The sequence below is a fragment of the Meriones unguiculatus genome, chromosome 3 (assembly GCF_030254825.1).
Source record: "Meriones unguiculatus strain TT.TT164.6M chromosome 3, Bangor_MerUng_6.1, whole genome shotgun sequence".
NCBI classification, from domain to species: Eukaryota; Metazoa; Chordata; class Mammalia; order Rodentia; family Muridae; genus Meriones; species Meriones unguiculatus.
The window spans coordinates 120,712,136-120,739,844 of NC_083351.1; the positions used below are offsets into that span (position 1 = coordinate 120,712,136).

General features: G+C 40.9%; 1 protein-coding gene across 3 annotated transcripts in view; it reads right to left on the bottom strand.

Moving 5' to 3' along the window:
- Positions 1 to 27,709, bottom strand: part of Drosha (drosha ribonuclease III) — a 106,141-nt gene that overhangs the window by 57,440 nt on the left and 20,992 nt on the right. For all 3 annotated transcript variants that reach the window (XM_021633730.2, XM_021633726.2, XM_021633729.2), the window contains exons 10-15: positions 25,823 to 25,903; positions 20,129 to 20,215; positions 17,415 to 17,501; positions 11,445 to 11,516; positions 9,863 to 9,944; positions 8,855 to 8,929 (exon numbers count right to left, since the gene is read on the bottom strand). In XM_021633730.2, coding sequence (XP_021489405.1) covers positions 8,855 to 8,929; positions 9,863 to 9,944; positions 11,445 to 11,516; positions 17,415 to 17,501; positions 20,129 to 20,215; positions 25,823 to 25,903 — 484 coding nt within the window. The remainder of the gene's footprint in view (positions 1 to 8,854; positions 8,930 to 9,862; positions 9,945 to 11,444; positions 11,517 to 17,414; positions 17,502 to 20,128; positions 20,216 to 25,822; positions 25,904 to 27,709) is intronic.

Sequence of the window (27,709 nt, forward strand, 5' to 3'; positions counted from 1 at the left end):
CAATAAGTAAATAATTTTTACAGCAACTTTTTTAAGGGGGAAAAAGGTTTATTTTAGCTTACAATTCCAAGTTATGGTACTTTGTGGGGGTTGGAGAGTAAAGAAGTGGAAGTCTAGTTGGTCGTCATGATATTTATGTTCTAAGTGATAATTTTAATGTTTAAAAAGAAATAAATGGGTGAAAACCAAAAAAAAAAAGCTGTAGGAACTTCAAACTGCTAGTCATATGACATCAACAGTTAAAAATAGGCAAAAATGAATGTAAGTTGCCTGTATGTGCTCAGATCACTCTCTCTTTTATACAGTCTAGGACTCAAACCTAAAAAAAATGGCAGAACCCGTTTTTAGGGAGAAATTGAGGGCCTAAGACTTGGAGAGTCTGTCTTGGGGTGGGCATTGTCACAATACTATGCACCTATAGAAGATAAGACCTGCCTCTCCTGCAGCTTTTCCCATCCTCTGCTTCTCCCCTCAGGGATGCTGTCTTTGAACTTATAAGAAGTGATAAGAAAGCCAAGTCTGGGGCTACATTCCTGTAATCTAGTTCCTCAGACACAGAGGCAGGAAGATCATTGCAAGTTTGAGGCCAGCCTGAGCTACTCTGCTAAGTTCTACCCTGAGCTACAGAGTAAGACCCTGTCTCATAAAAAGAAAGGGAGAAACACAGTTTGTCTTCTCTTTGTTTTCTATTGCATGAGAAAACAATAATGACACGTTAATCTCTCATCTTCCAATGAGTCTGAGGGGAACAGGCAGACAAGAGACACTGTAAAGCAAATATGGGGCTCTGCACTGCACGTGTCTCCATACAGAACAGCAGGAATGAAGACCTGGAACACTTCAGTGGTAACGGCCACACTGACTGGATTCAGCAGGAACTAAGGCAAGAGCACACTAATACTTGCATTATAAACTCTAAAGTGTGCTAAGTTTAGGAAAACTGTGGTCTACAAAGATACACTATGAGTCCAAGAGTAAAATGTTACCTTAGGATGAGGGAAAGGAGGGGGCAATGGGAAAAGAAGCAAAGATTAACAGATACAGCTATAAAGAGCAGCAGAGTAGCTCTGCATGCGGTTATGCCTGGCTAACTCCATGGCACTTCATATACAGTGACGTGGGTAAGAGGTATCTAATTTAAAGTGAAAAACTAAAAAGCGCTACTGGCAAAGGGATATACTTAAGTCTACAAACCAACTGTCTCTTAAAAATCTCAAATTCTAGGCTAATCGACACTCCTAATGGGTAGTGTCGTTACTGCCCAGTTTAGGAGAGGACTATCTGTAAGATAAAAAACAGGGCCAATAAATGCTTATAAAGAAGCCAACTGCCCAGTCTCCAGTTTGGGTTGGGAGCAAACCTGCTGATGAGAAAGTAGTTTATAGCAGCACAGAAGCTAGACATAATTAAACAAACAAACAAACAAACAAAATATACATCAGGTGCAAAACTGCTACTGCTGAAGAATAAAATAAATCTGTGCTAAAAAAAAATCTACTGAATAATTCACATATCAGCTACAAACAGGTATTTACAATTGTGAAAATGTAGAAACTCAGGATGGACAAGCTGAGGTGAAAGGTTTGTCCAGAAAGGGGGCTGAAGTTCTGCTCCATATTTGGTACCAGGATACAATCTTCATGGAAATATTAAAAGAGCAGAAAAACCAGAGTCCTGTACCAGCCCATGGCCTACAAGCTGTATCCCTCACACCCCACCTAGCAAAAAGACACCATAATAAATATCTGTGGAATGACTTTCTGAAACTGATTAATCACATGGCCACTTGCTCTCATACTGCCATGAATTTACCAATGTTAATGAATTGGCTCTTTGGGTTTGTCTGTTTTGCTACATGTTTATGTTGGAAATTTATGGAATTATGTCACTGACAGCAACAAAGTAATTTTTATCTTGTTGGCTAGGATAAATAGGACACGATACAAATGAGAAATTAGAGCGGGTAAGCTAAGGTTAGCAGGAATTCTGCCAGCTCTGGCGCTGGAACCGTGACAACGGCTCATTATTCGGGAAGAAGTGGAGTTTGTGTTTCAGGGAATGAATCTGGACAGTCATTAATGAACTGACAGACATTATAAACTGTTTCTTAGAAACCCAGCTCCCTCAGTTTATATTGCTTGGTTATTTATATGGTTATTTGGGAGAGGGGGACAATTTGTTAAGGAATCTGTGTTAAGTATATGGCTGCTCGAACAAGTATTTGTCAATTATATAACAAACACTCAATTCAAAGAACTATAAAAATACCTTCCCCTTTCTTTACACTAACAATAACTACCTTACTTTATCTTCCACATATTCCCACCAAGATGACTTGGAATCATTTTATTTTCTAAAGTTGATATTCACAACAAGCACTGTTAAATTTCTAAATATAAATTTTATGAGGAGCTGGAGGGACGGCATCTGCTGCTATTGCAGAGGACATGGGTTTAGCTCCCAGCACCCACGTGTACAAAGATAACTCCAGGTCAAGAGGCCCCAATGTACTCATCTGACCTCCAAGCCCATCAGGCATGCACACTGGTGCACATACAGACCAAACACTCATACATTTTTTTAATTTTTTAAAATAAAAGTAAAGATGTTATATCAACTAAAGGCCCCTCTATCTCCCATGCCAGTCCATCGCTTAATATATTTCCTTCCTAGAAATACTGAAATACTCTCACTCCTGGCCTCCTGCCAGCCATACCTGACAACTACCACTCAGAATGGGCCATTTCCAAAAAATCCATTTGCCTGACAGTCAATCTGCAAAAGTAACTCTGGGATTTCCCAGCTCACTCCAATGAAGATGTAGGTACCCCTCTACAATGACTTCCTGTCCCAATCAGTTACGCTCAGAATCAAATCTTAAAGTGGGTCTAGTTCCTCCCAGTTATTTTGCAGCCAGAGGGGAGAACAGGAAATGAGAAGAACAAATGAAAGAACATTCCTAAAATGGAAACACAGCAGTTGCTCTATAAGTCAGTTTCTGGCACAATGGCACACACTGAACAGCGCCTAACTTATATTATCAGGCAGGGACTTGTACATGTGTATGAGGCAACTGAGATAGATGTCTTCAAATGAGAAAAAATGGAGAAAAATTACCATGACTGATAAAACTTTAACATTCAATTTCATATTATAATACACTGATATTAATCGACAGCAATTCAGGTACACACACCTTTAATCCCAACAATAAGGATGCAAAAGTGGGGTGAGGTAGGGCTACAGGAGGGGTTGTAAGTTCAGGGCCAGACTGGTCTACATAACAAGCTCCATGCCAGCTAAAGTAACACACTGAGGACCTGTCTCAAATTTGTAAACAAAGTAGTAAATGAAAAGGTGTGAAAAGACCATGAAATACTTGAAATATCAAAAAACTATCCATGCTCTCAGTAATTCAAGAAAAATGTTCATACTAATGAAGACATTGATTTTGGCGAATTAGATGGAAACAACTGTAAAGTAATATTCAGTCAGTACCAAGAATTCTTGGTACAAAGTGGTGTGTGTGTGTATATGTACATATTTTGTACTTTTTCAAGAGGTAATCTGGCCACCTTTTCTTATTTAAAGTGTGCGTACTCTGTTAACAAAGCAATCTAATTTCTAGAATTCTGTCTTTAGAAACACAAATGCAAATGTACAAATGTACAAGACTACTGCTGAAGTACTCCATAGAATCACTTGAAGAACTGTTTGAAAAGTAATATCCACCAATAATACAGTATTCTCTTATTTGTCAGCGTTTAAAGTGACACAAAACATTTACACAGAAAAACACCTGAAGTATTCTGGAGTAAGAAAGTCAAGTTACGTAGCGTGCTGGGTATAATCTCATTTGAAGAGCAAAGCAAGTATGTCTCACAAAGAGTAAACATGAGCAGAGGAGTGGGCTCAGTTTTCAGTGTATACTCTCTTGTTTGTGTACATTAACCAAGGGCAGGTGATTACAGGCAGATGACAAGAGCACTTCAGTTTTGTGAAGAAAAAAAAATTCTTTTTCATCTAGAAGAGTGCTTTAGCTGCATGTACACCTGCATGCCAGAAGAGGGCATTAGACCCCACTATAGACGGTTGAGAGCCACCATGTGGTTGCTGGTAATTGAACTCAGGACCTCTGGAAGAGCAGACAGTGCTCTTAATTACTGAGCCACCTCTCCAGCCCCGAAGAAACGTCTTTAATAAATGGTATGCAGTAACTGATATCTATACTGAAAATAAAGAGTTTGGGCCTATACTTTATAACAAATATATTTTAAAAATCAAGCCAGATTACTAATTTAAAATAAAAAAAAGACATGAAAGAATATTAAAATAGGCAAAAATTTGATCAACAAGACACAGAGAGCTATAGCCATGAGAAAACCCACAAACGCAAGATGAAGCACAGCCTTAAGGTTAGGAGTTTCTGCTACTCACAGAGCACCACTCAGTAGGAAAAGTCATCTGCAGAGAATGTGTTGGCAGACAACTCACAGTCAGGCAGGGTGGCCTCTGCCTCTATTCCCAGCACTTAGGAGGCAGAAGGACTAACAGAAGCTCAAGACCAGTCTGGGCTACACAGTGAGTTCTCTGCAGGCCTGAGCTACAGTGTGACAACACTGTTTTAAAAGAGAAAGAAAGCGGTTGGTGAAATGCTCAGCAGACAGAGGCACAAAAGTGTTAAGACCTAAGTTTGATCCCCAGATTCCACAAAGTAGCAGGAGAGAACCAATTCCTGAGACTTACCGTCTCTGACTCCTTGGGTGTGCCATGGTACACATGCAAACACACACATACACAACTTACAAAATAGATATTTTAAATTAAAAAAAAAAAGGCATATACAATATTTTGCAAATAAATAATGGGAAAAGATAGACACTACTCAATTAGACAATGGGCAAGAATTGAACAAACACTTGAAAAAATATGGTTGAGTAAGTGCTTATAACACATTTCATTAGTCACTGAAGAAAAAAAAAAGTCACTGAAGCAGCTCAGGGCCTGGCCCAGGAACACCAAAGAAAGCAGGGGTGCGGGAAGGAATGAAAAGTGTGATGTGAGAAATATGGCAAATGTTGGAAAGAATGTGAACTTTTACACACTACTGGTGGCATGATCATTTCTGAAAACTGAAAGAACTAGAAAGTGTAATACTTGTAATTTCAATGCCTAAATATAGCTCAGAAGACATACAGGCAGGAGACCCAGATATTTAATGAACATATACATGCTATTTTAATATACATATTTCACCTATCTATGAAATCTAACAACGTTAAAATGTTCATTAATCAGATGTTTATTTTGGCCTATAAAATGGCATAGCCAACTCTAGTATCTGCAGTAATAGACTTTCCAAAACATAGTGAACAACAGGAAATATAGATAAAAAAAAAAAAAAAAGAACAGTGTAAAGATTAAAAAAAACAGGTCCACCCGGTGCACAGAACTGTGGGCCAGAACAGGGGCCTCTGTCAAGGTTCTAGGAGGTGAATGGGTAGGTCTGGAGCAGCTTCTCAGACACTGGCTTCTAGATCTGGGTACTGAAAACCCAGGAACATTTACTTCATAAAAATGCAGAGTCCTACACTTAGGACATGTGTATTTGCCAACTTTTGTAACAGTCTGATTAAAGCTCTACTTTAGAAGAATGAGATACAGTTTAAAGTCATATTATCCTGAACATGCCCAATCTCACGTGGTCTTGGAAGCTAAGTAGGGTTGGACCCAGTTAGTTAGAACACAGATGGGAAAAAAAAGAAAGACAAAAACCAGGCTTGGTGCCATATGCCCATAATTGTAAGACATTGAGGCATAAGAAAACTGAGTTTGAGGCCAGCCTGGGCTAACTAGGAAGTTATGAGACAACCTGGGCTACAAAGAATGTGCTTTAAATATTTTTAAATAAATAAATAAATAGGTTTGGGGCGATAACAAAAATGTCTGAAAAGCACTTTCGCAAGTACGAAAGCATCAATATTTAAGTAAGCATTGTGAAGCTGGAAAGACGGATGACAAGTATTTAAGAGCACATACTGATGTTGCAGAGGGCCTCAGCTCATTTCCCAGTACACACACACCCAACTATCTGCAACTCCATTTCCAAGAGATTTAATGTTTTCTCCTGTCCTCTGTGGGCACACACAGTGCACATATAAACATGCGGCACTCACACACACATGCAATTAAAGTAAGCAATTCTTTAAAATAAATAAGGTGCTATTATGACCCACTAAATAAGATCAGCAATTAAGTATTTATGGAGTCCCTGAGAGGTACCAAGAATCACATTATCACTGATAATGCAAAAATCGGATGAATTAGACATGGTGGCACACACCTGTAATGCCAGAATGGGAGAAACAAACATAAAGATGTGAAGTTTGAGATTCTGTCACTAGTGGAGAAGGGAGGGACAACAGGGGAGAAAGAACAGCATTTATTCTTGGCTTTATAGGAACCACTGATTGAATGTTGTTTACAAAGGAAGAAAAAAAAGCAGGAAGGAGAAAAGAGGAGAGAAGGACCTGCCTGGCCCTAATGTTAAAGAGTTACAGTGTATTTTTCACAGCCATTTAAACTGCTGTGATTCCTCTGATATGAAATTTGGCTGCACTATAGAACTACAGAACAGAATTCTTAAAAATATCCATCTGCTCAATGAATTATTTAAAAATAGGATGTAAGACTAATATGGTAACTATATTTAAGGAAAAAACCTCATGCACAGAAACATATGGAAATATAGATCATGTGTCTTTTAGTTCACTTCTTAAAATGATTTTTAATGGAGTCATACTGTGAAAAACAAATCAACCATGTGCCACACAGTACAAAAAGAATTTTATACAGTGGACATTGTTAGGAGCCTTCAGAGTTTTTAATATATGTATATTTTCAGGGGCAGGTCTAATACAAAAGCAATTCTGGCTTAAGGATAAAGCAGTAGACATTTTCATTTATGACAGCCTAAATGTTATCCTATAGTTACGAGAAGCATTTTGTGCACCGAAACCCCATAAAATAAGATTTTTCTCTATGACGGTTTTAAAACTACCTACTTTCTTCTAGACTTGTTTGGTCATAAAATGCTAAGAGGCAGAAAGGTACAGAGAGGGTAGGCTTTCCAGCAACGTCTCTCTAATGCTATTTTCTAAGACGCTTGTTGTTGAAGTTCCATTATGAAATCAAGGATGCATTCACTTGGAATGAAACACGAGCAGCAGGAGAAAAGCTTCTGAATGCATTTACTAAACAAAATCAGCAGTAACAATAATACTAAAAACACAAGTGACGCTCTCCTAACACAAACAATAAGCCAATGTGAAGGCCTTGGTAGAGAATGCCCTGGCCACAAACTCTCCAGGTGATTGGACAAATAAAAGCAATGAAGGAGGAACCAAAGAGGCAGAATAAAGAAGCCAAGAAGCAGACCAAGTCAAGAGTGCAGGCCCTCCCTCAGAAGAGTGCAGGACAGCAGCACTGCAGCGTGTCCTCTGCACTGCTCTGCAGGAGGCTGGCCTTGACATCAAAGGCTTCAGGGGACTAGACACAGGGGAGGGAACCTGGCACTAACGCAAAACTTGTCTTGAATAAACTGAAAGCGCTTGAAGAAGCCAGCATCTGTCAGGCCTAGGAAGGTTCTGGAGCATGAAGAAGACCAGGCAAGCCATCTTAGAACAAGAAGCAAAAGCAAAACATGGCTGCAGGCCTGCAGTTCCCAAAGTGACATGGAGGGCTGTACATGTGCAGACAAATGGAAGCAGCCATTTGTACTGCCATCCCCCGATTCCTGTGTAATCCACATATCAGAAAAGGCAGTGGCTGGAATGATAACAAGGCCAGTGGTAATGGCCCAAGGGACTCAAGTGGCAGAAAGATAGAAGTGAGGGAATTTAGTGAAGAAAACAAAGATATGTGGCTGTATACATGAGAAGGAGTACAAACCGCTGAAACCAAGGGGCAAGGGAAGATAGAGGATGTCACCCCAGGTGAAATAGGAAGTACAATTCTAGGGACAAAATTCATTTAGAGTGTTGGCAGGGTTCAAGGTTTTACACAAGGACTCAGTGGCTGAATTGTAGCAGTCTTTAGAGGTGAAAAAGGGAAAACATTATACAGTCCAGGGAAGAATGGTGAGAGACACTCACTCAGCTGGTGGTAAAGCTTTGCAAGATTGCACAGCACTGAACAGAGCAAGCAATTGCTAAGATCAGAGAAAAAGATTGGATGCAGACAACTCAAGAGAAAGACTGCAAATAAGGCTTCCAAAGATTTCATTAAAAACCCAATCATTAATGATAGTAATAATGCCATATCTTACAAGTATATCTGTGAAAAAAATAAGAAAACAAACACTACAAACTATTCATTTACCTATATATCTTAATTGGGAGAACAAATTATTATGTATACTTTTGCACTTCAAAATAATTAAAAGCATATCTATCAAAATAAAAAAAATCACCACTTATGATACTATCATCTAAATAACTATTATTGCAATAATTTTAGCATAGCTATAATTACATTATAAACTAAATTTTCACTGTTCTCCAGTTGACCGTATGCAGTATTAAGCAATATGCATTTTTCTATAACACTTCCATGAGATTTTACTAAGTACATTTTCAAAATGTATGAATCACCTATTGCTCATCAAAACGAGGATTAAGATAAATTATGAAAGGTATAAATCAGCATGTAAAGTCTTATATTCCAAGTTCAACCTGAGAAGTAGATAATTAACAGCATCCAACATGGAAAGGTCATCCCTAAAGACTGTAAAAAGGATGGCAGGCTTATTTTCAGACACAGTCACACCAGGTCACTGACAAGCCAAAAGATTTACCTGGAAGAAATCTTACAAAACGTGGCATGAAATGAAATCTTGGACAGCAGGGAGGGCTGTCTTCAAACAAAGGACCTAAAGCAAACAAAGAAAAAGGAAAGAAAAAAGAAATCAAACAGCCTTAGAAAGCAAACAGAGCAACTTAATTCCCAAGATTTATGGGAACCACAAAAACACACCAGAAGCAGGGACATTAAAAAGTACCACTCCCCCACTCTGCCTCAATAGCTCAATCAATCACTCGCACCTGCCACAGCATCTCGTGAGGACTGCAATGAGGGGCCTACAGCAGCTCAAGGGGAGAGTGAAAACCAAGGAGTCGGTGCATGAAAAAATTCACTTTTTAAATTAGAAAATATCAACATCTTTGTTATAATTGAAGTAAAGCATTATGTAATATGCTTATATGTTAATTCCTTTAGTTTTTAATTAATCCACTAAAAGAACTAAACGATGCTGCTAGTTCAGGAAATTATTTATCAGTACACTTGGTTTTAAAAGTTGCTCATTCATTTAAAAACTAGCTTCAAAAAGTCTTCGTTCAATATACAGCTTTAAAAATAAGCAAATTTAAAAATCTGCTAGAACACAGACACCAGCAAGATTAATCTTCACTTGCATGTGCATATTTTAATGACTAATTAGTTCTCTAATTTAATAAACTGTTATCTTACAAATTACAGGAATGGTCACTATATTTAAAATATTAACCACTGAGATGTTTTCCTTAAAGCACATAAATCAAGGCAGTTATATTAGTAATAACTGATACCATCTTTTTGGCTAATAGTAGGCTTTTTGACAAATTACACGAAGCAAAGACCACAGCCACTTATTCAAGTCGAGTGATAGCAAGTATTCATCTAGATATCACATTTTTACTTAAATATTTACACAATAAAAACTTCAACTATGCCCCGACTCTGTCACTTGAATTTTATATACTGTGACAGACATCTTAGAAGCATTACTCTTTAAAAAAAAAAACAAAAAAACCCTGTTATTTACCTTTAAGATTCCAGTCATATAATTCCAAAATATCTCTGAATAGGAACAATGAAAACAGTTCAAGTCCTTTCACACAAAAATTCTGAAAAATAAGTCAAAATCAAATTACTCCAGATCTGCAAATACATAGAAATCTTGTCCTAGCCAAGTGCTCAAAGTGTTGTTGAAACTACACTAACAGCACTCCCTACACAGCATGGCCACTGCCCCAAAATGAGTCTCCAGCTTCAGGCAGAAATGAAACAGACAATATTGCCGTTAGGATTTCTACAAAGATGTCACCTCAGCCCTTCTTAGTGTTCAAATAAAATATCTGAAGCTTAAAGTCTTACCTCTATCGTGTTTTTCTAATCTAGGTGTAAAATGTCTAAGAATCTCCTGGAAACCTGTTGTTAATTGAGTTACATACGCACCTGCAGGCTGACGAGCTTGTCCCACACTCCCAACCCACCCTACCCCCAAAACCCAGGAGCACTGTTGCCAAGTTTCCCCCAAAACTTCACACTCTTAACACAAGCAAACAAAGGGGCTGATAAAAACTACAGATTCCTACCAAAATTCCTCCTGCAGACAAGTTAAACAGATACCATATTTGCGAGTCAGTGTTGTCTCGGTCTTCCACCTGTATGTTTTGCTCAGGGTTTATAAATCACCCTTCATGAGATCACATAAAGTTGTACAACAATAAGCTGGGGGTTATTGTTAGAACCAAATAGAGGCAAAACAAAAATAAGAAATAAAAACTGCACCCAGAAGGAAGGGCTGGCCCTTGCCTTAGCGCTGTTTAAATGCAGGGAGAATGAACAGGACAGGCCCAGAATGAAGAAGGCACTAACTTAGTATGCACATCAGGCCCATCAGGCCCGCCCCACTGTTCCCTGCCACCCATGACAGTACTTCCCTGTTAAACAGATTCCAAGGGCCAAAGGCTCCCAAAATCGACCCCAACTCCAACGCATCAAGTACACAAGCTTGTTTGCTGTCTACTTGTTATTTCTTAGTATGATTTGTTGACACCACTAAATTCAAGATCAGGCAATGACTCATTCTGAGATTCACATTAATCTTACTTAGGAATTTAAAATCTCTTGCATATATTTAGATAAATCTGCTGTTTAGCATCAGCAATGAAAAACAATTAGGAAAAAAATGTAAATATATGGGAAGAAAAATGAACCAAGCACTGCTCTTGTCACTGGAGATAATGAGTAAGATTATTCTAACAGCCCTCAGATTCAGTTTCACTATTCTACTCCTCTGTGATGCTGGCCGCTGCCCAGAGTCTGTCCCCTAAGCAAAACTGACAACAGATGTACAGTGACTATCAGCAGATGCAGACGAGCAGATATGGGTTCAGAAATAGGTCACTGAGTTTAAAAATTTGAACCATGTCACTAGAACTACATTATAGTGACCTTTCTGACAGTGAACATGGTATTTTAGGGGTCTCAAGTGGCAAATGCTGGAGCTGACCAATTTCAATTGTGGTTCAGTTTTTATTGCTGTTTTGTTTTGTTTTTTAAGAAAAAAAAATTATAAAAACAGAAAACACATTAAGCTGTTAGGCACTTATTGTTCTTACCTCAGGCATCATCTCTTCAATAAAGTGAATTGTGTAGTCTATGTTGAATCTAATTACTTTACACAATGGGATCTGCAAGAAGAAGAGTTGTTGAGTTTCCTGCACTCTCCGCAGGCGAATACTGCAGGCTTTGCCATCTCATTCAGGCCCACGGACCAAACGAAGTTTTACCTTTGCTTATCCTGGTCACAACCTTGGGTGTGACATTCAAACACAACTTCTGCTTTCTTTTGTTGTCGTTGTTTTGTTTTTTTGAGATAGGGTCTCACTCTTTGGCCTTGCCAGCTGGAGCTACTTATGTAGACTAGACTAGGCTGACCTCAAACTTAGAGGAATTTGCAAGCCTCTGCCTCCTGTGAGCTGGTATTAAAAGGCAATGTGTCACTGCACCTAGCCCAAAACTACTGTATTCTAATGGTCAGAGCCTAGCTTTGACCAATCTTCTATGAGAGAAAGGAATAATATTGGTGCTTCACTAATGTGATTAGGAGAGCAACATAAACGTGACAAGAACACACTAACCCTAAACATGTTACCTCTAGAAAGAAATAATAAACCAATCATGTCCTAGGTTTACCTTAATTCTTCATACAGATCAAGAATGGCAGCACAACAATGTATCAGTAATACGAACTTAGTTCACCGCTCTACTCACAATGCAGCTGCCTATGTGGTTCTGGGGCAAGAGCAGCTCTACAGTCGTCAGTGCAACAGATTTATAAAAAATAATAGCTACCATTTACTGGGTCAGGCACCACTCTAATGCTTCACCATATTTATTCATGTAACTGTCACAGAGATCCTAAAAGATAGTTTTAACCATGATGCACTTGGAGAGAGGAAAAAACTAAAACAGAGAGAGCCATCAGGTGCCTTGCCTAAAGGCACAGGTGGCTGGTGAAGTAGGAATTTTCATTCTAGACCCAACTCTTACCTACCAAAGAGTTCACTTCTCATTACCTATTCTAATGCCCAGAGCTTGTGAGAACTGAAGGCCCAGCACGGACTCACCCACATCTGTCTCATCCTCCCAGTGTATCAACTAACACTAGCCTACCATCTACACACAAGAGTGTTCCATAAATACATTTCTGAATGAATAAAAGAATGAGGAAGGGGAAAAAGGAGGTTACTCAACTGGCTAGCTGGGCATAATAATTGAAACCAGAGGCCCTGTAGATGTGTTATCCGGTCTTTCTGGCTTAGCAATCTGTCCAGGAAACAATGTAATCACTTTTACAAACCACAGCTGTCAGTAAGAAACAAATTTTAATTCTCCCAGCAAAAGGGATAGTAAGAATTTAGAAAAACAGTCTTATAATGCCATCTACTGGAAAAAAAATTAGCTCTTAAATATTCTTTTTTCATGCTTTTTTTTAAAATATGGTGGTTGCTATCTTTAACTTTTGTTATAATTAACTTTAATATGGAATTCATTTTCAACATTCTGGACATACTGTGTCCTCAGTCCTCAGCTAAACAAAGCAATATGTTTAACACACTATTACTTTTCCAACCTACTTTAACCCCACAAACATTTAAAACACTTGAGAGTTACAAACTGGTAAGATTCAACCTGGTTTTAAAATACCCACTCTTTACTAATGTTCTACATAAGGGTCATACTTTAGAATGAGCCATAGACCCTGTCTTGTAGAGCAAGGATCTAGGGACCAGGAGCACGGCCTAACTCCTATAAGCCTGAAGCTCCTGAAGCAGAGGCTGGGAGGATCATGAATTCTAAGCCAGCCTGGAAAGCACAGTGAGACCCCATCTCAAAAACAAAGGGAAATGTAAACCAACACAAAGTGAACAGGATACATTGCAAATGCAATTAAAACGAGCATATGGGAAAGCATAAAAGGTACAGGTAACATTTGGGTTGCTTTGTAAGACCTGCAGAAAGTCAGGACTTAACACCAACACTTGGGAGGTAAAGGCAGGAAAGCTGCCAAGCTAAAGCCAGCCTGGTCTACACAGAATCTAGCTCAGTGCCAAAGTAACAGAACAAGAATCTGCTTAAAAAAAAAAAAAAAAATAGGGGGAAGGAAAAGAAAGAAAACAATGGTACACAGAAACATACAGGTGAGGAGTGTAGGTATTAGAACACAGAGAAAGGGTCTTCAGGAAGCACAGAGGATGCACAAAACCAGGTGCTGCTAGGGAGAAAAGAACACTGTTATGCTGTCCTTACTAACCACACTAGGACGAGGGTCTACTGCTACCTCACAACCTCTTTCAAGTACATTCCCGTAGGAGACTACCGCAGTTTACACTGGAGCTGGGTCACCATGGAAACTGTGGGATGGCTTGGAGAGACGGCCTAGAACAGAAGAGCAGGCTACAGTCCAATATATCCGTCCAGGTACCCATAAGGGATGACTGAAGGAGAGGCAAGTGTTAAAGATAGTTATGGGACATTAGTGACCTATACACTGACTATTCTTCCATGAGAGGATTCACTGCTGGATCCCTGGGCTTTTGTTACCAAGGAGCTAGCAATGGCTCTAATGCAAATGCAGAAATCCATAGTGGTCTCAAGTGACTTAAACCCAACATGAAGAGAAAATGAAAAGTTAGGTCTCAAAAAGTCCTGGCTAGTTTTATGTTGACTACAAGCTAGAGTCATTTAGGAAGTCTCTCAACTGAGGAAATAACTCCCTAAAACTTGCCTATAAGCAAGTCTACAGTGTGATTTCCTGACTGATTGATGTGGGAGGGCCCAGCTCACTGTGGTGATGGCCATGAAGAGCAAGAATCCGTAAGCATAGGTCCTCGGTATCCTGCCTTGAGTTCCTGACTTCCCTAGATGATGGACTACAAGCTGTGGTGAAAACAAACCCTTTCCTACTCATGTTGCTTTTGATCATGGTGTTTCATCACAGTCATAGAAACCCTGGCGGAACAGCATTGAACACACACCAATAGACAATCTAAAGAGAAAGGCAGGGCAGAGCTGCTCACACCCAAAAGCTCTTAAGCACCATGAGGGAGGCTAAAGCACATGGGTGCAGGTGAATTGTTCAAAGGAGTGCACGGAGGAGGAAAACCATAACGCTCTTCAACTGTACAAAAGGCAAGCGGAGAAGAGCAGCGGCCTTTTCTCCTCTCTAGCCTGCACAGAAGGACTGCAGAAGGAGGCAAACAGAACAGTGTCCACCTCTTTGTCACAAATTGTTCTTTAAACTCTTCTCAGAACACACTTCATTTCAGGCTTCCATCCATACTAGCAGAGCCCTTCTGAGAGGCACGCAGGGAGAAGGGCATCGCTCCTTACCAGCTCACAGCCACATCTCTAAGACTCAAAGAACTTGTCCTCGATATATATATATATTGCTCGACCGAGAAACTAGTACGTCAAAAGTCACCAAAGTAACCTCTATCAACCCACAATATAGCATGAATGCCTAGCACTTCTTTTTAATTTTTCTTAAATTGGCTTTTAAAGATTTATTTATTATTTATACAGCATTCTGTCTACATGTGTGCCTGCACATCAGAAGAGGGCACCAGATCTCACTATAGATGGCTGTGAGCCACCATGTGGTTGCTGGAAATTGAACTCAGGACCTTTGGAAGAACAGCCACTGCTTTTAAGCTCTGAGCCATCTCTCCAGCCCCAGCCTAACACTTCTTAAAACATGTTTCATTACTTAAAAGTAAGCACTGCTGTATGCTGATACTAATTCCTGATACATAATAGCAAAATTAATTATTTAGTAACCCCCCCAAAACGATAGTCAGCCCCACCCCTCTCTAGACAGAGAATAACCAAATCATTATTAGTCAGAAAAACAGAAAATGAACCAAGTTCCTGAGCACAGAACTGACCATGGGGTTTTCTTGTGCGTATGAGAACCTTTCATGATCCTGTACGCTAATGCACTTTTTTTTTCAACTTTATACTGTCAAAGCCACCAACAATATCAGGTATTATTAGTAACAAGTGTACTACATGACAGGATAAAACCTTTCCAGAATGCTACACACTTAGCCAACAAAGCGTTCAATCCACTTCAGCTCAAGACCTTAAGGTTAGCTGCCACGGCTAGCTCTGGTGAAGAGACTATGTGACCATCACCTGAAGGCCCTTACTGCTGATGCACTTGCTCTAAGATACGCATCAGATCAGTAATGCAGTTTAAAAACCTTTTTGTATGAGCATCTACTTCAAATTCAAGGATCTATGACAGCTCTAGCTTCTATGAACTTTATAATACTAAATTCAAAATTTGATTTCTATTACTAACATGACTCAAAAAAACTGATAGGGCTCATGATTATAAACTAATGTCTTCGTGATTATTGTTTCAATTTAAGAAATTCACTATTTATATGAATATATGCTGAGGTCTGGAATTTTGTTTTAGTTTTTGTCTCATCTCTTATATAACACAATAAAAAGTGACTAAGTTAGTATAATTGCCTCAGCATCAAGCCCTGTGCGGGAAACTTTTTTAAAAATTATCTTTAAAGAAAAAAATTATCTTGTGCACTCTCTCTTGCTGTAAAACTAAACCTATTCTAGAAATCTGGACCACAGTAAAATCCTGTCTCACAAAATACAAAAACAAAATAAAAAATTCTATTTTTAAACATAAGTCAGGGGCTTGGCTCAGAAGGATGGCTCAGTAGCTAGCAGCACTTGCTGCTCTCAGAGAAGACTTGAGATGGAAGGAAGGAAGGAAGGAAGGAAGGAAGGAAGGAAGGAAGGAAGGAAGGAAGGAAGGAAGAAAGGAAGAAAGGAAGGAAAGTAAAGGAGAAGAGAAGGAAAAGGGAAGGTGAAGGGAAGTGAAAGGGAGGGGAAGGGGAGGGGAGGGAAGGAAGGAAATAAAGAGAAGGAGAAGGGAAGGGAAGGTGAAGGGAAGTGAAAGGGAGGGGAAGGGGAAGGGGAAAGGGAAAAGGAGGGGAGGGGAGGGGAGGGAAAGAAGAAGGGAGGGGAGGGGAGGGGAGGGAAAGGGGAGTAGAGGGAAGGGGAGGGGAGGCAATGTTTTAAGTTAGTATTGCTACCTAGAATCACATCTGCTTTTCTTTTTTCTTTTTTTTTCTTTTTTGAGACAGGGTTTCTCAAAACCAAGTAGCCTTGGCTGTCCTGGACTCAATTGGTAGACCAGGCTGGCCTCGAATTCATAGCAATCCACCTGCCTCTGCATCCCTAAACACTGGGATCAAAGGTAAACAGGGATGACAGATAGAAGAAGCAAGGTAGGATCAAAATTTGAGTATCAGCCTCCAATGGAAAAGTTCATGTTCCAAATAAACACAGTGAGGTGACTTTCTGACTGTGGGCAAGCAACACAGCTAAACTCTAACTCACTAGGTTCCATGGGATACTCAGCCTGGGTAAAGTACTGCCATGCTCTTCCCAACTCTACTACAGCAACTCACTGTTCAACTTGATGCCAGCTTCAAAGCAGGACAATTCTGATTTGCTGATACAGAGCATCCATTTGAACTGATGCCCGGAAGAGCACCCCTAGTAACCATAACCACATAAATATCATGAGACCTTGTGTCAGACGATACAGCTCCAGGATTCAAAAGCAAAAACTGGGTGAGGTTATTTCAGGTTCAATGTCCTGAATAGTTTCTCTTTCCTTTGCTCAGGGATGTGTATTACCTTCTCCTTAAAACTTTCCTCTGAAGGACAACAACCCAAAAATAGTTCCTCACATCATCCACATCCACATCCACAGTTTATCCTCCTTTTTCAATGTTTCACACTCTCAAAATGTTACTCTCACACGTTTACTTAGACCGTTTAATGCTACCCAAACCTGTGACTCATTAACAAGACTCGCAGGCCCGCCTGACACAACGGCTGCAGCTGCCCCACAGCCCACATAGGGGGATGCAGAGTAAATGTTAGGACACCTAAGGGATCTTTTTTGATTTGGGGAAGAAAAGACAGAAGGCAGGGAAGGCCAGAGGTACAAAGAAGGAGAAAAGAGGCAATTGGCACATACTTACATTGGTAAGAGGGGCATGTGCAAACATAGAAAATCCTTCAAAGATATACTCATGATCATCATATTCTATAACTGTTGGCCTGTCAGTCTAAAAGTAAAACACAAAAACACAGGATTTAAGTTAACGATACCATTTGCATGTGCAGGAACCCACCCAGACACAAAGTAACTCAAGGCAGAAACAAAAGCAACTTTGTAGACTCAACATTTTTCCAAATATTAGGAAATATACGCTAAAAAATTAATTCTCTAGCTTGATGAGATTCTGACTTCAGATCAAAAAATAACCAATGATGCTTATTATGTACACCATAAAGAAAACTGAAGGCTGTATACAGCTTTGTTTTCTACAAGTTTGTTTTCTTTAATCCCACAACACTACCAGTTCTGCTTTACTGAGCTGTATTTCTGGATGAACAGACACTACTGTGGTCAAGACCAGAAGCAACCTAGGGAGGAACGCCGCTGGGGCCTCCAAGTGCCAGAAGCTCAGCCCCACAGCTACATCCCCCACCACCCCCAGGGAGAAGACAACCCAGCAAACACTGCAGTACAGCAGGGCCCATGCAATGAATGGCCAAGGCTTCAATTACCTGAAAACAGAATCAGCAGTTACATGATATAAACGTTGATCTCAACATGAGAGACTCTCTTCTTTATGAGTCATTCTTAACAGCCAATGCTTTGGATATTAAATGCCAAATGTGCAAATGTGGAACAAAGTATGAAGACTGCTAGGCTAAAAGATACTTATTAGCTAGGTGGTAGGCATCATTATTTCACAGATTACATGGGTAAGAACTGGGAAGAACTAAAGAGTATCCACATACACATTACTTCTTTTGTCAATATTACTGTCACTTTCTACTTGAGTGATTCAGTAAGACTAAATTAAATATTATAAGAAGATTCTGATGAAACAAGAATTAATAATGAATGGTATAACCACTATGTAACCCAGGCTGTTCCTTGCAGTATTAAGCATAGTTACCATATAAATCACCAGGCTCAGTCCTAAGTATACACCCAAACATACATTTATACAAATATATTTACACAAATAGCCTTTATTAAATGTTATTATATTACTTCTCTCTTCCCTGTCCTTTTCTCCAATCCCTCTCATTTCCAATTTTATCTTATATGTAGCTCTGTACATCATGTGCATGCTTGTGGCCATAGAAGCTAGAAAAGGGAATCAGATTTCCCCTGGAGCTGGAATTACAGATTGTTGTGAGCTGCCCTGTGGATGCTAGAAACCAATCATGGGTCTTCTGGAAGAGTACCAAGTGCCCCAAACTGCTAGGTCACCTCCTCAGCCCCATACAAATACTCCTATCAGCATTATTCACAACAACAAACAATGGAAACAACCTAAATGAATAGATAAATGGAACATGCTCTGGCCACACAACACACACACACACACACACACACACACACACACACACACACACACGGGGATACTATTTGGCTATAAAAAGAAACTATAAAGGATGCAGATTGCACAGTTCTGCAGATTGCAGAGTGCCCAACTAGTATACACGAGAACCCGGGTTGAATAAAAGGAAGAAAGAAGGACAAAGGAAGAGGAAAGGGAGTGAAATACTGATGCATACTACAACATGAGAAAATCTATTTTAGAAAGAAAGAAAAAGAAAGGAAGGAAGGAGAGGAGAGGAAGGAAGGAGAGAGAGGAAGGAAGGAAGGAAGGAAGGAAGGAAGGAAGGAAGGAAGGAAGGAAGGAAGGAAGGAAGGGCAGCTACCATATGGTCCTTATGAAAAGTCTAGGCTAGACAAGCCCACAGACACATGCCACCTAAGGGATATAAAGTTTCTTTTAGGATAAATGTTCTAAAGTTAGACTGTGGTGTTTTTACAAGTCTGTAATTATGATACACATCATGAATTATACACACTTTAAATAAGTAAAGCTGATGACACAAGAAGTATAGCTAAATGAAGGTGTTAAAATATGTAATTATGACTAATTTTGAAATCAAGCCTTCTCAATGCATATAACCAGAATTAATAAATTTAGTAAGATAAGCAGCAATGCAGCATAGCACAGCAGAGATACAAACACTAGAGCACACTCCCTGGCTTCCAAAAACCACCACGCGACTTAGTACTTCAGCAAATTACTTATCCTCGTCTACAAAATATGAACTAATGTCCCAAGGGAGTTATGTGGATGATGTATATACACAGATGTGTACTGGAAAATTAACTTTGCCAACCACCTAGAGCACAGAACATCTGCATAATAACCACAATATCATACTGTCACATTATACATTGGATTTTCTGATTTGGCCACAAGACAATAAGCTGTCCACTGACTTTGAAAACATGTGGAAATGTCCAACTTTACTCTTCCCACTCCACCACTCTAATAAACAGCTTCATAATTCACTGGCTACTATAAATTTGGTAATTGCATGGTACCAACACAAATAAAAAAGGCACAATAAAATGGTGAAGGAGGAAAGCTGAAATAAACAGCATGATAAAGCCAAATTTTATCAACATAATGATTTTAAAAATAAAAGCAATATAAGAAACAAATCAGATGCTAGTGTGATGGCTTGTAACAATAATCCCAGCACTGTGAAGATGAGGCAGGAGAAATGATGTAAGTTAGAGGCCAGCTTGGGCTACATAACTAAGTTCCAGGCCATCCTAGGCTAGAATGTGATTTCCTTAGTAACTTACTAAAAAGTTGGTAGGAGGGGAGACGGTAATCCGATAGTGGAAAAGTCGTCCAGCGTTGTTGGTCATAGGACGACAGGGCTTGATTGCCTGGGGGAATAAAAGGAAAATGTTTTACAAATTAAATAGAAATAATTAGAAAATAATTTTCTTTAAAATGGACTATACTGTCAGCTTCACATCTGGCTACTGCTTTTGTGTGTGCTCTTTCACAGACTAGTAGGAAAAGCACTATTCACTTTACTCTCTATTAGCTAATGAATAAAAAGATGTGGCTGGTGCCCAAGCTTTCCCATGTGCACTAGTGAAGTGGGACCAGACTGACCTGTTATCTAGAGTTCAGTAAGACCAGAAATGTTCGAAGTCTTTACGTTCCCCACCAAATATATGATCTCAGTGAATGGGTAACCGTCATCAGTTGGGTGTTTGGGGAACATGGCTAGACTCCCAGGACACATAGCGGGACTGCTATTTGGTATAATCAGTACAAGTAGGTAAGAGACCTCTGCATCCAGGAAGAACTTAGGAGGCTGGCCATCCAGAAGCCTATTTGGGAGCGCAATTTGGCACAAGAACCAGTAGAGGCTACTAAGCACTCTGCAAACAGTTGCTCTGGGTCTCTTCATGAGGATGGTGAGCCTGCCGAGTCCTCAAATAGTGATATATAGTAGACGGACTACTGTTGTTATGAAGTCTTTGCTGGATTCTTTGCCCTTTCCAAGGCAATCACACCAGAGGAGCCTACTTAACTCTAGAAGCGATGCCATCAGATCCACAGAATGTTTAGCCAGTGGTGGGTACCCTTTAGAGCCAACTGTAAACCATCTGATCCCAGGATGACTTGATGAGGCCTCTCCCAGTGTGCTTTTGTCCCATGGAGATAGCACTTGCAAAGATGTCTGAGTGGCTCCCTTCCTTCCTTACTCTAAGAGCTTAATGTAAGGAGGCTGGTGATAAGGTACAGCAAGTATGCAGCAAGCCACGAACAGCTACTGCAGCAGTATGGGAGCAATGCATGTATGCCCTGAAGAACAAACCCTGCTTTACAATAACATTCTTAATACTTTTGTAGTCAGCTACCAGCTACGGTATTTCTTGACCTCTAAGTTGTAGACTACATCTTTTGGGTACAAACAGAAGTGCACTAACATCAGAGGCATATGTCTTTGTGGACTCAGTGCTGTCTAGGGTGAATGCTTTTTCATCTGAGCTAATTGTGTTTGTGGCAGCTGATTCCTTGACCATATCCTAAGTAGTGAGTGACAACGCCTCACTCAGAGGAAACACTCTACAGATCACAGGGCTCCTGATCAGTCAAGAAAATGATGCAACTCTGAGGGGAGCTAGGAGACTTGAGCATACTGTTTGTTATATTTGTACCTAAAGGATGTAGTCTGCAGCTTCTCCGGGAAGAACATACATACATTATGCCTGTGCTCGCTGCAATAGCTGTGGCATGGTGAGTGCTGCGCCAACAGCCCCTGGCAAGCATCACAGAGAGTGACACTCTCCATGAAAGTCATACTCTCAGCAGCAATGGGTATGGATGCGGTTTAGTGATGCTGTGGCTTTGCTGGGTCCATCAGCAGATGCTTGTCTAGATTCCCCCACTGACAACAACAAAGTTTCTCTGTAGACAAACTTTTCCTTAGCCTTTTTGTTCACTGGCATCGTGATGCCAAGACCTTCCATACTCCTACACAGGAGGAACCAGACATACTATTTGGCAGTCACTCTGCAAAACAGGGGCATACTTCCCACCTGACAATAGTATCCAGACCATCCTCCAGTGAATCACCCCCGGAGAGGGGCCCATAGTGGTCTTAAGAATCATTTTCCCATATTGTGCCTGGTAGCAATTTCCATAGCAAAGACAGAAAGTACATGTAGAAAGCAGAAACTAGTCAAAAAAGCACAACAAAGCTACCAAACCAACTGCAGCACACTCCAAATTCCCCAAGGAGAGCCAGTCACTATTCACTCCCCTGATTCTCCCACAGAAATCAGTGTGATAACTCAGTTGCTTCTAAGAATCCCACTTTCCTCTCCAACTACCCTGTTCAAGACTCTTGCATAGTGGCCACTAACAGCGTCCCTAGGGGTATGTCGTTTCGCCTTCACTTCAACACACATTATAAACAAGTCTTAGGCACTGCCTAGTGCTCAGGCAGTTTATCCTCCCAGGACACCATAAAACACATGGCCAAAGTGGGTCAGACACAGCCATGGAACAAATGACTGACTGACCAGAAGGGTCCCTACATGAAACTGATCTTGGAAGCTGGGACATCTGCCCTGCTTTCTTGTGCCTGAATTCAGCCTAAGGTGGTAAGCAGGTGTTCCTTCACTAAGAAGGTTTAAGTTCTTTGAAATGATTGTGCAGAGGCTTAAGAAAGCTTCCTTTGCACTAAAGGAGTGAGTCTCTTGGAAATCTAGACATGAATTGTATCACACCAGCCTTGCATCTGAGACACCTTAGTTCTGCTTCCAGAGAACCAAGTGTGTAGCAGAGAGTATTAGGATCAAGTAAGGTATAGAAACAGGAAAAAGGATAGCATTTCAGAGCTGAAACACTACCCAACTAGCAACGAGCCCCAACATTGGGAGTAGGTGCAGTACCAATGACTCCTGGAATCAGGTGGCCAAAGAACTACCATTTTCAGACTTTGAAAACTGGGGGCTGCACCACTGAAAGAGCTGGTACTACTTAGGATTATAGAGCTAATGGTCTCTATAAGAAAAAGGATCACTGGGTGGTGGCAGCACGTGGCTACAATCTCAGCACTCGGGCGGCACAGGCAGGCAGATCTCTCTGTGAGTTTGAGGCCAACCTGGTCTACAGAGAGATTTCCAGGACAGCAAGAGCTATATACAGAAACCCTGCCTCAGAAAACCAAAAAAAAAATAGAGTATGAGGGTTATGGATTTTAGAAGGAGATGGTAGATGGTAGGTGATAAATACCCACATTCCCTACCGTGCTTTTCAATCCTTAGTCTACCATGAATCACCTGGAGGACCTTCAGATCTCAGCACTTTCTCCCTGGCCGCTGGTGGGACTGGAATTTCTCACTGCATTACGTCTCCATTACAATATTTATAGAGGTCCAGAGATCAAACTGCTCCATCATCTCTGTGGCACTGTGTTATTCAAGCTAGAAACCTCAGTAAGGATACGTATACTACAGAGGATCAGAGAAAACACCCACAACAGTTCAAGGACCTACCATAGCCAACACTGTACGCAAGTCCAGTTCTCTGAGGCCCACCAAGACACCGACTCCAGAGTAAAGACACGCTTTACTACTGTCACCTTCCTACAGTGAGGAAAGAAGCACAGCGTCTGGAGGCTCCTTGGACAGCAAAACCCGGCCAACAAGAGTGTTCTTGTTGGCCATTACACAGTGGCACAAACGGCTATGGACAAGATCCTTTAGCAAATCTAGGCAAAGGGCAAGTACCCCTGCCACTGTGACCCAACAATTCAGCAGCTCTTATGGCAAGGTTGGGAAAAGGTGCCGAGAGGAATGCATGGCAGCCCACACTGGAGAATCAGTGCTGGTCCCTGGACCTAGGCCAGGTCATCTGCAGTAAAGAAGTACATGCCTGTGGGGGAGGTGGCTTGCAGGGGTTAGGAGCTTAGTTTACCTATTAGTATGAAAGGCCTGTCTTGAGGAAAGCAAATCGTTGTGTCCAGACCTGCACATCATAAGCTAGATGCTGTCAATCCCAACAAGCAATTAGACTGAGAGGCACAAGTAGCAATTCATCTGATAGGAAGGTGGCACATTCAGAATCGAACGTACAACAGGAATGAGGGACAGCCGCACTGCCTGGCAGATAGCCCAGATCCCTACTGGCTCCATCACTGTGGCATCAGCATCCCTCCCTCCTCAGCTGATGACGAGGCTGGTAACTAAGGAGATTATGATGAAGGTGGAGGGAAAAGCTCAGGCCTGGTTTATACAAAAGGTAAGGTGGAATTTGGGTGCAAACAAAAGCCATCTGGCTCTAGGATGACTTTGAAAGACACCAACAGAGGGCAAACTCTCTAGTCCACAGTGACAGCAGTGTCTCTGATCAGGTACTCTGAATGGAAAGAGAAGTGCCTACAAGGAAAAAGACCAAAAGATGAAGACAGAAAAGTTCATGGGAGATTTGAAACTGGGCTAGTGGGAGGGAGTAGAATGACTCCTTCTTCAGTACAGTGACCATCAGAGAGCAGCTATGGAAGAAGTACTAGAGCACCAGACAAAATGGCTAGGGCAATCATGCCTGCGCCCACATCACCCCAGCATTGACAAGGTGGGCACATGAGTGAAGTGACCACAGTAACAAAAGACAGCAGCTTCACATGAACCCAACAGCACAGGCCCCACTTAACAAAGCTAAGCCAGCTAAGCCAGCCTCACACCAGTGAACATCTATTCAAATGGCTAGCTACCACTGGCACCACCACTTGAGAACAACCTACCCTCAGTAGCAAGCTGACTACCTAGGCCCCTTCTACATGTACAAGAGCAAATAAGTAGAAGATGGCCCACAGCCATACAGCTGAAACACTGCCCACTCAGACTCCCAGCCAGAAAAAGCCTACTGCCCAGCTATAGGGAGAGTAGGCTGCAGCTGCTGGTCCAGGGAGTGGCTCCTGTGAGGTCATTCTGAGCTGCAAAGCACCCTCTCCCAGGGCCACATGCTTCCTGAGAAAGACTGTTCTGCAGACGGGGGACATTAAGGTCTGAAGACTACTCCAGGCACACGAAAGGGAAATTGGCCAAGCTGGCTTTAACAGGCCCACAGAGAAGCTGAACTACCCCTATTCTTGTCTGAACTCTTCTTCCCAGACACTGACCCCCAGCAATGGGTCAGAGCACCCTACCTGAGGCACGGGAACAGATGCCCACAGATGAAACCTTGTCCAAAGTCCCTACTACACTCGCTGACTTTCAAAGATAACTAAGTCATTAAATGATCATGCAGTCTCATAGCTTTATTAGAGCCCCAAACAAGTTTTAAACAGAAATTAAGAACTTACATACTCTGTGTGTAAGTATAACGTGTGGTATCATAAGATGGTAATCATGGGATTAAAGAAAATAGCTTGCAAAACTGAAAGACAGTAAGGAAAAAAAAAATCACAGGAAACTAATCGAAAGAGAGCAGTTAAAAATGGCTATAGTGCAAAGGTGTTCTACCTCTTCAGTCAGTTAGAGGGTCCCTGAGAAGCCAAGGCTGGGGTATACAGGCCATGGGGACTCACAGTTGGTAAAAACAAAGATTCTAACACGTACTATGGAGAAGATAGAGCACCTGTGGGTAAAAACAGAGTAGGTCCCCGAGGAAAAAGAATAGGAGCCTCCCAGCTTGAATGAGAGCATTTCCCTGGGGCAACTCATAACCACTTACAACGAAAACAGGAAACTAATGCTGCAGTGTACACAGTTTGAGAACACTTAATAATAACACATATAACATATATGAGCCTTCCAAACCTCCTTTTAGTTTCTTTAACAACATCCTGTAGTCTACTCAAAGCCCAAATATTTTCCCTCTATAACTCTCAGTAACAGAGTCAGTAACAGGGAACATGAAAAGATTATTTTGATGGTATTATTTCATTTAATGGAAAAGAATAAGAATGGCATCTGTGTACTTCTGACTCTTTCGTGCTTCCATAAATCATAACCCAAGCCAGTTACCTCTTCTCCGGGATAAATGCTGTGCCGAATGCCTGTGCGTCTTGCTTTTGCACTACATTTGCAAAGTGGTCCATCATTCATCTGTCAGAAACAGAATGCAGTTCAGTGTTGTTGGGGAAAATACACACATGGCACAATGATGCCTCAAACTATGAGCTTTGACATCATGAGTACTGAAGCTCTGGAGAGGCTGTCATGCTTTGAACATTAAACCCAAAGCTGCAAACTGTCTAAACTGTGCCACGACATTGCAAGCCCAGGTCATGTGTACGCCACGCAGAAAATGTCACTGCCGGCATACTGTTTGCCCCCATTGCCTCCCACATCTGGGCAGAACTTTCTCCTTTCTCTTATTTCAGGAAAAATGTCTTTACACAGAAACAGATGCACTTCATATCCGAAAGGTATGAAGAGTTTTCTGCTCTGAAGATGACCTACAGATTAAATGTTTTAAAACCTGATGTATGAAGCAGAAGGGGTATGGGGAATGTCCAGAAGAATTAAAACAAAACAAAACAAACAAACAAACAAAAAAAAACAAAACACTTTTAATGCTGGGCAGCTTAAAAAATACCCTCATGCACTGCCCACCTTGTTTCACTATTCCCGGTAAGTGAACAATGTTGAGTACCTCAGGCAAAAAGTAAGTATCAAGCAAAAGAGCATAAACAGCGCAGAGTCCTTCAATTCAAGTAACACTTATGCTAGACAAGAAAATAAATAATATGCTTAGATTGAAAGAACGAAAGCAAGGAGGGAAGGAAGGAGCTCCACCTCAATGGATGTAGCACTGGAGCTGCTTGCTGTGGCTGGTCAGGCTTATGCCGAGCAGCACAGAAAAACAAGATGGGCATTCCACACATACCAGCATGCAGGAGGCTGGTCGCCTGTGTGATTCACAGGGACACAAAGCCCAGTTAAATAGAATGGATCATAGATGTGCGAAGCCCAAACATGAGCTAAAATCACAATCTACAGAGCCCTAAAAGCCAGTTTCCAGGCTGAGGAGATGGCTCTGTTGTTAAGCATTTGCCTTGCAGGTTAAAGACCTGAGTTCAGAACCTACATACACAGCCAAGCAAGGTGACACATGCCTGTAATTCAGGCAATGGCAAGACAAGAGGTAGAAATGGGCAGATCATTGGAAGCTCACAGACCAGGTAGCTAGGCCTAAGAGGCAAAGGTCAATAAGAAAGTCTGCTTCCAACAAAAAGCAGACAGTCCCTGAGGACTACAACTGGGCTTGTGTTCTAACTAACCTCCACGCACACATTTATGTGCAGAAGTGCCAATTCCAGGAGTTTATCCAATATAAACGTACTAAGTAGGAACAGTTTGTTTTTTCATTCCCTAAATAATGCAGCTTAACAACTACTGACAAAGTATTATATTGTATTAGGTATTAAAAGTGACCTTGAGATTTAAAACATAAAAGAGGTGTGCAGCCCTGGGTGTTGGTGGCGCACGCCTTTAATCCCAGCATTTGGGAGACAGAGGTAGGCGGATCTCTGGGAGTTTGAGGCCAGCCTTGCCTTTTACAAGACAGTCCAGGACAGCCAAGGAAACCCTGTCTTGAAAAAACAAAAATAAACAGAAAAGAGGTTATGTGTCACTTACATATAAATACACTATATTCAATGCAGACCCTGCAAACACCCTCCTTAGACACTGAGGGATGACACTATATTGATATATATTTTCTAAGTTCTAGGGATATATAATTCAATTAAAATATAGACGAAAATATCTCACTAAGACTTTGGCAAGAAATAGTAAAGTGAAAAACTTAAAACTATTTTTAGCCCTTTGGGAAATCTAAAGCTCCAGGAGGGATTGCAGAAAAATAACATTACTACCTAAAAAATAATGTTAGGATATTATCTGAAG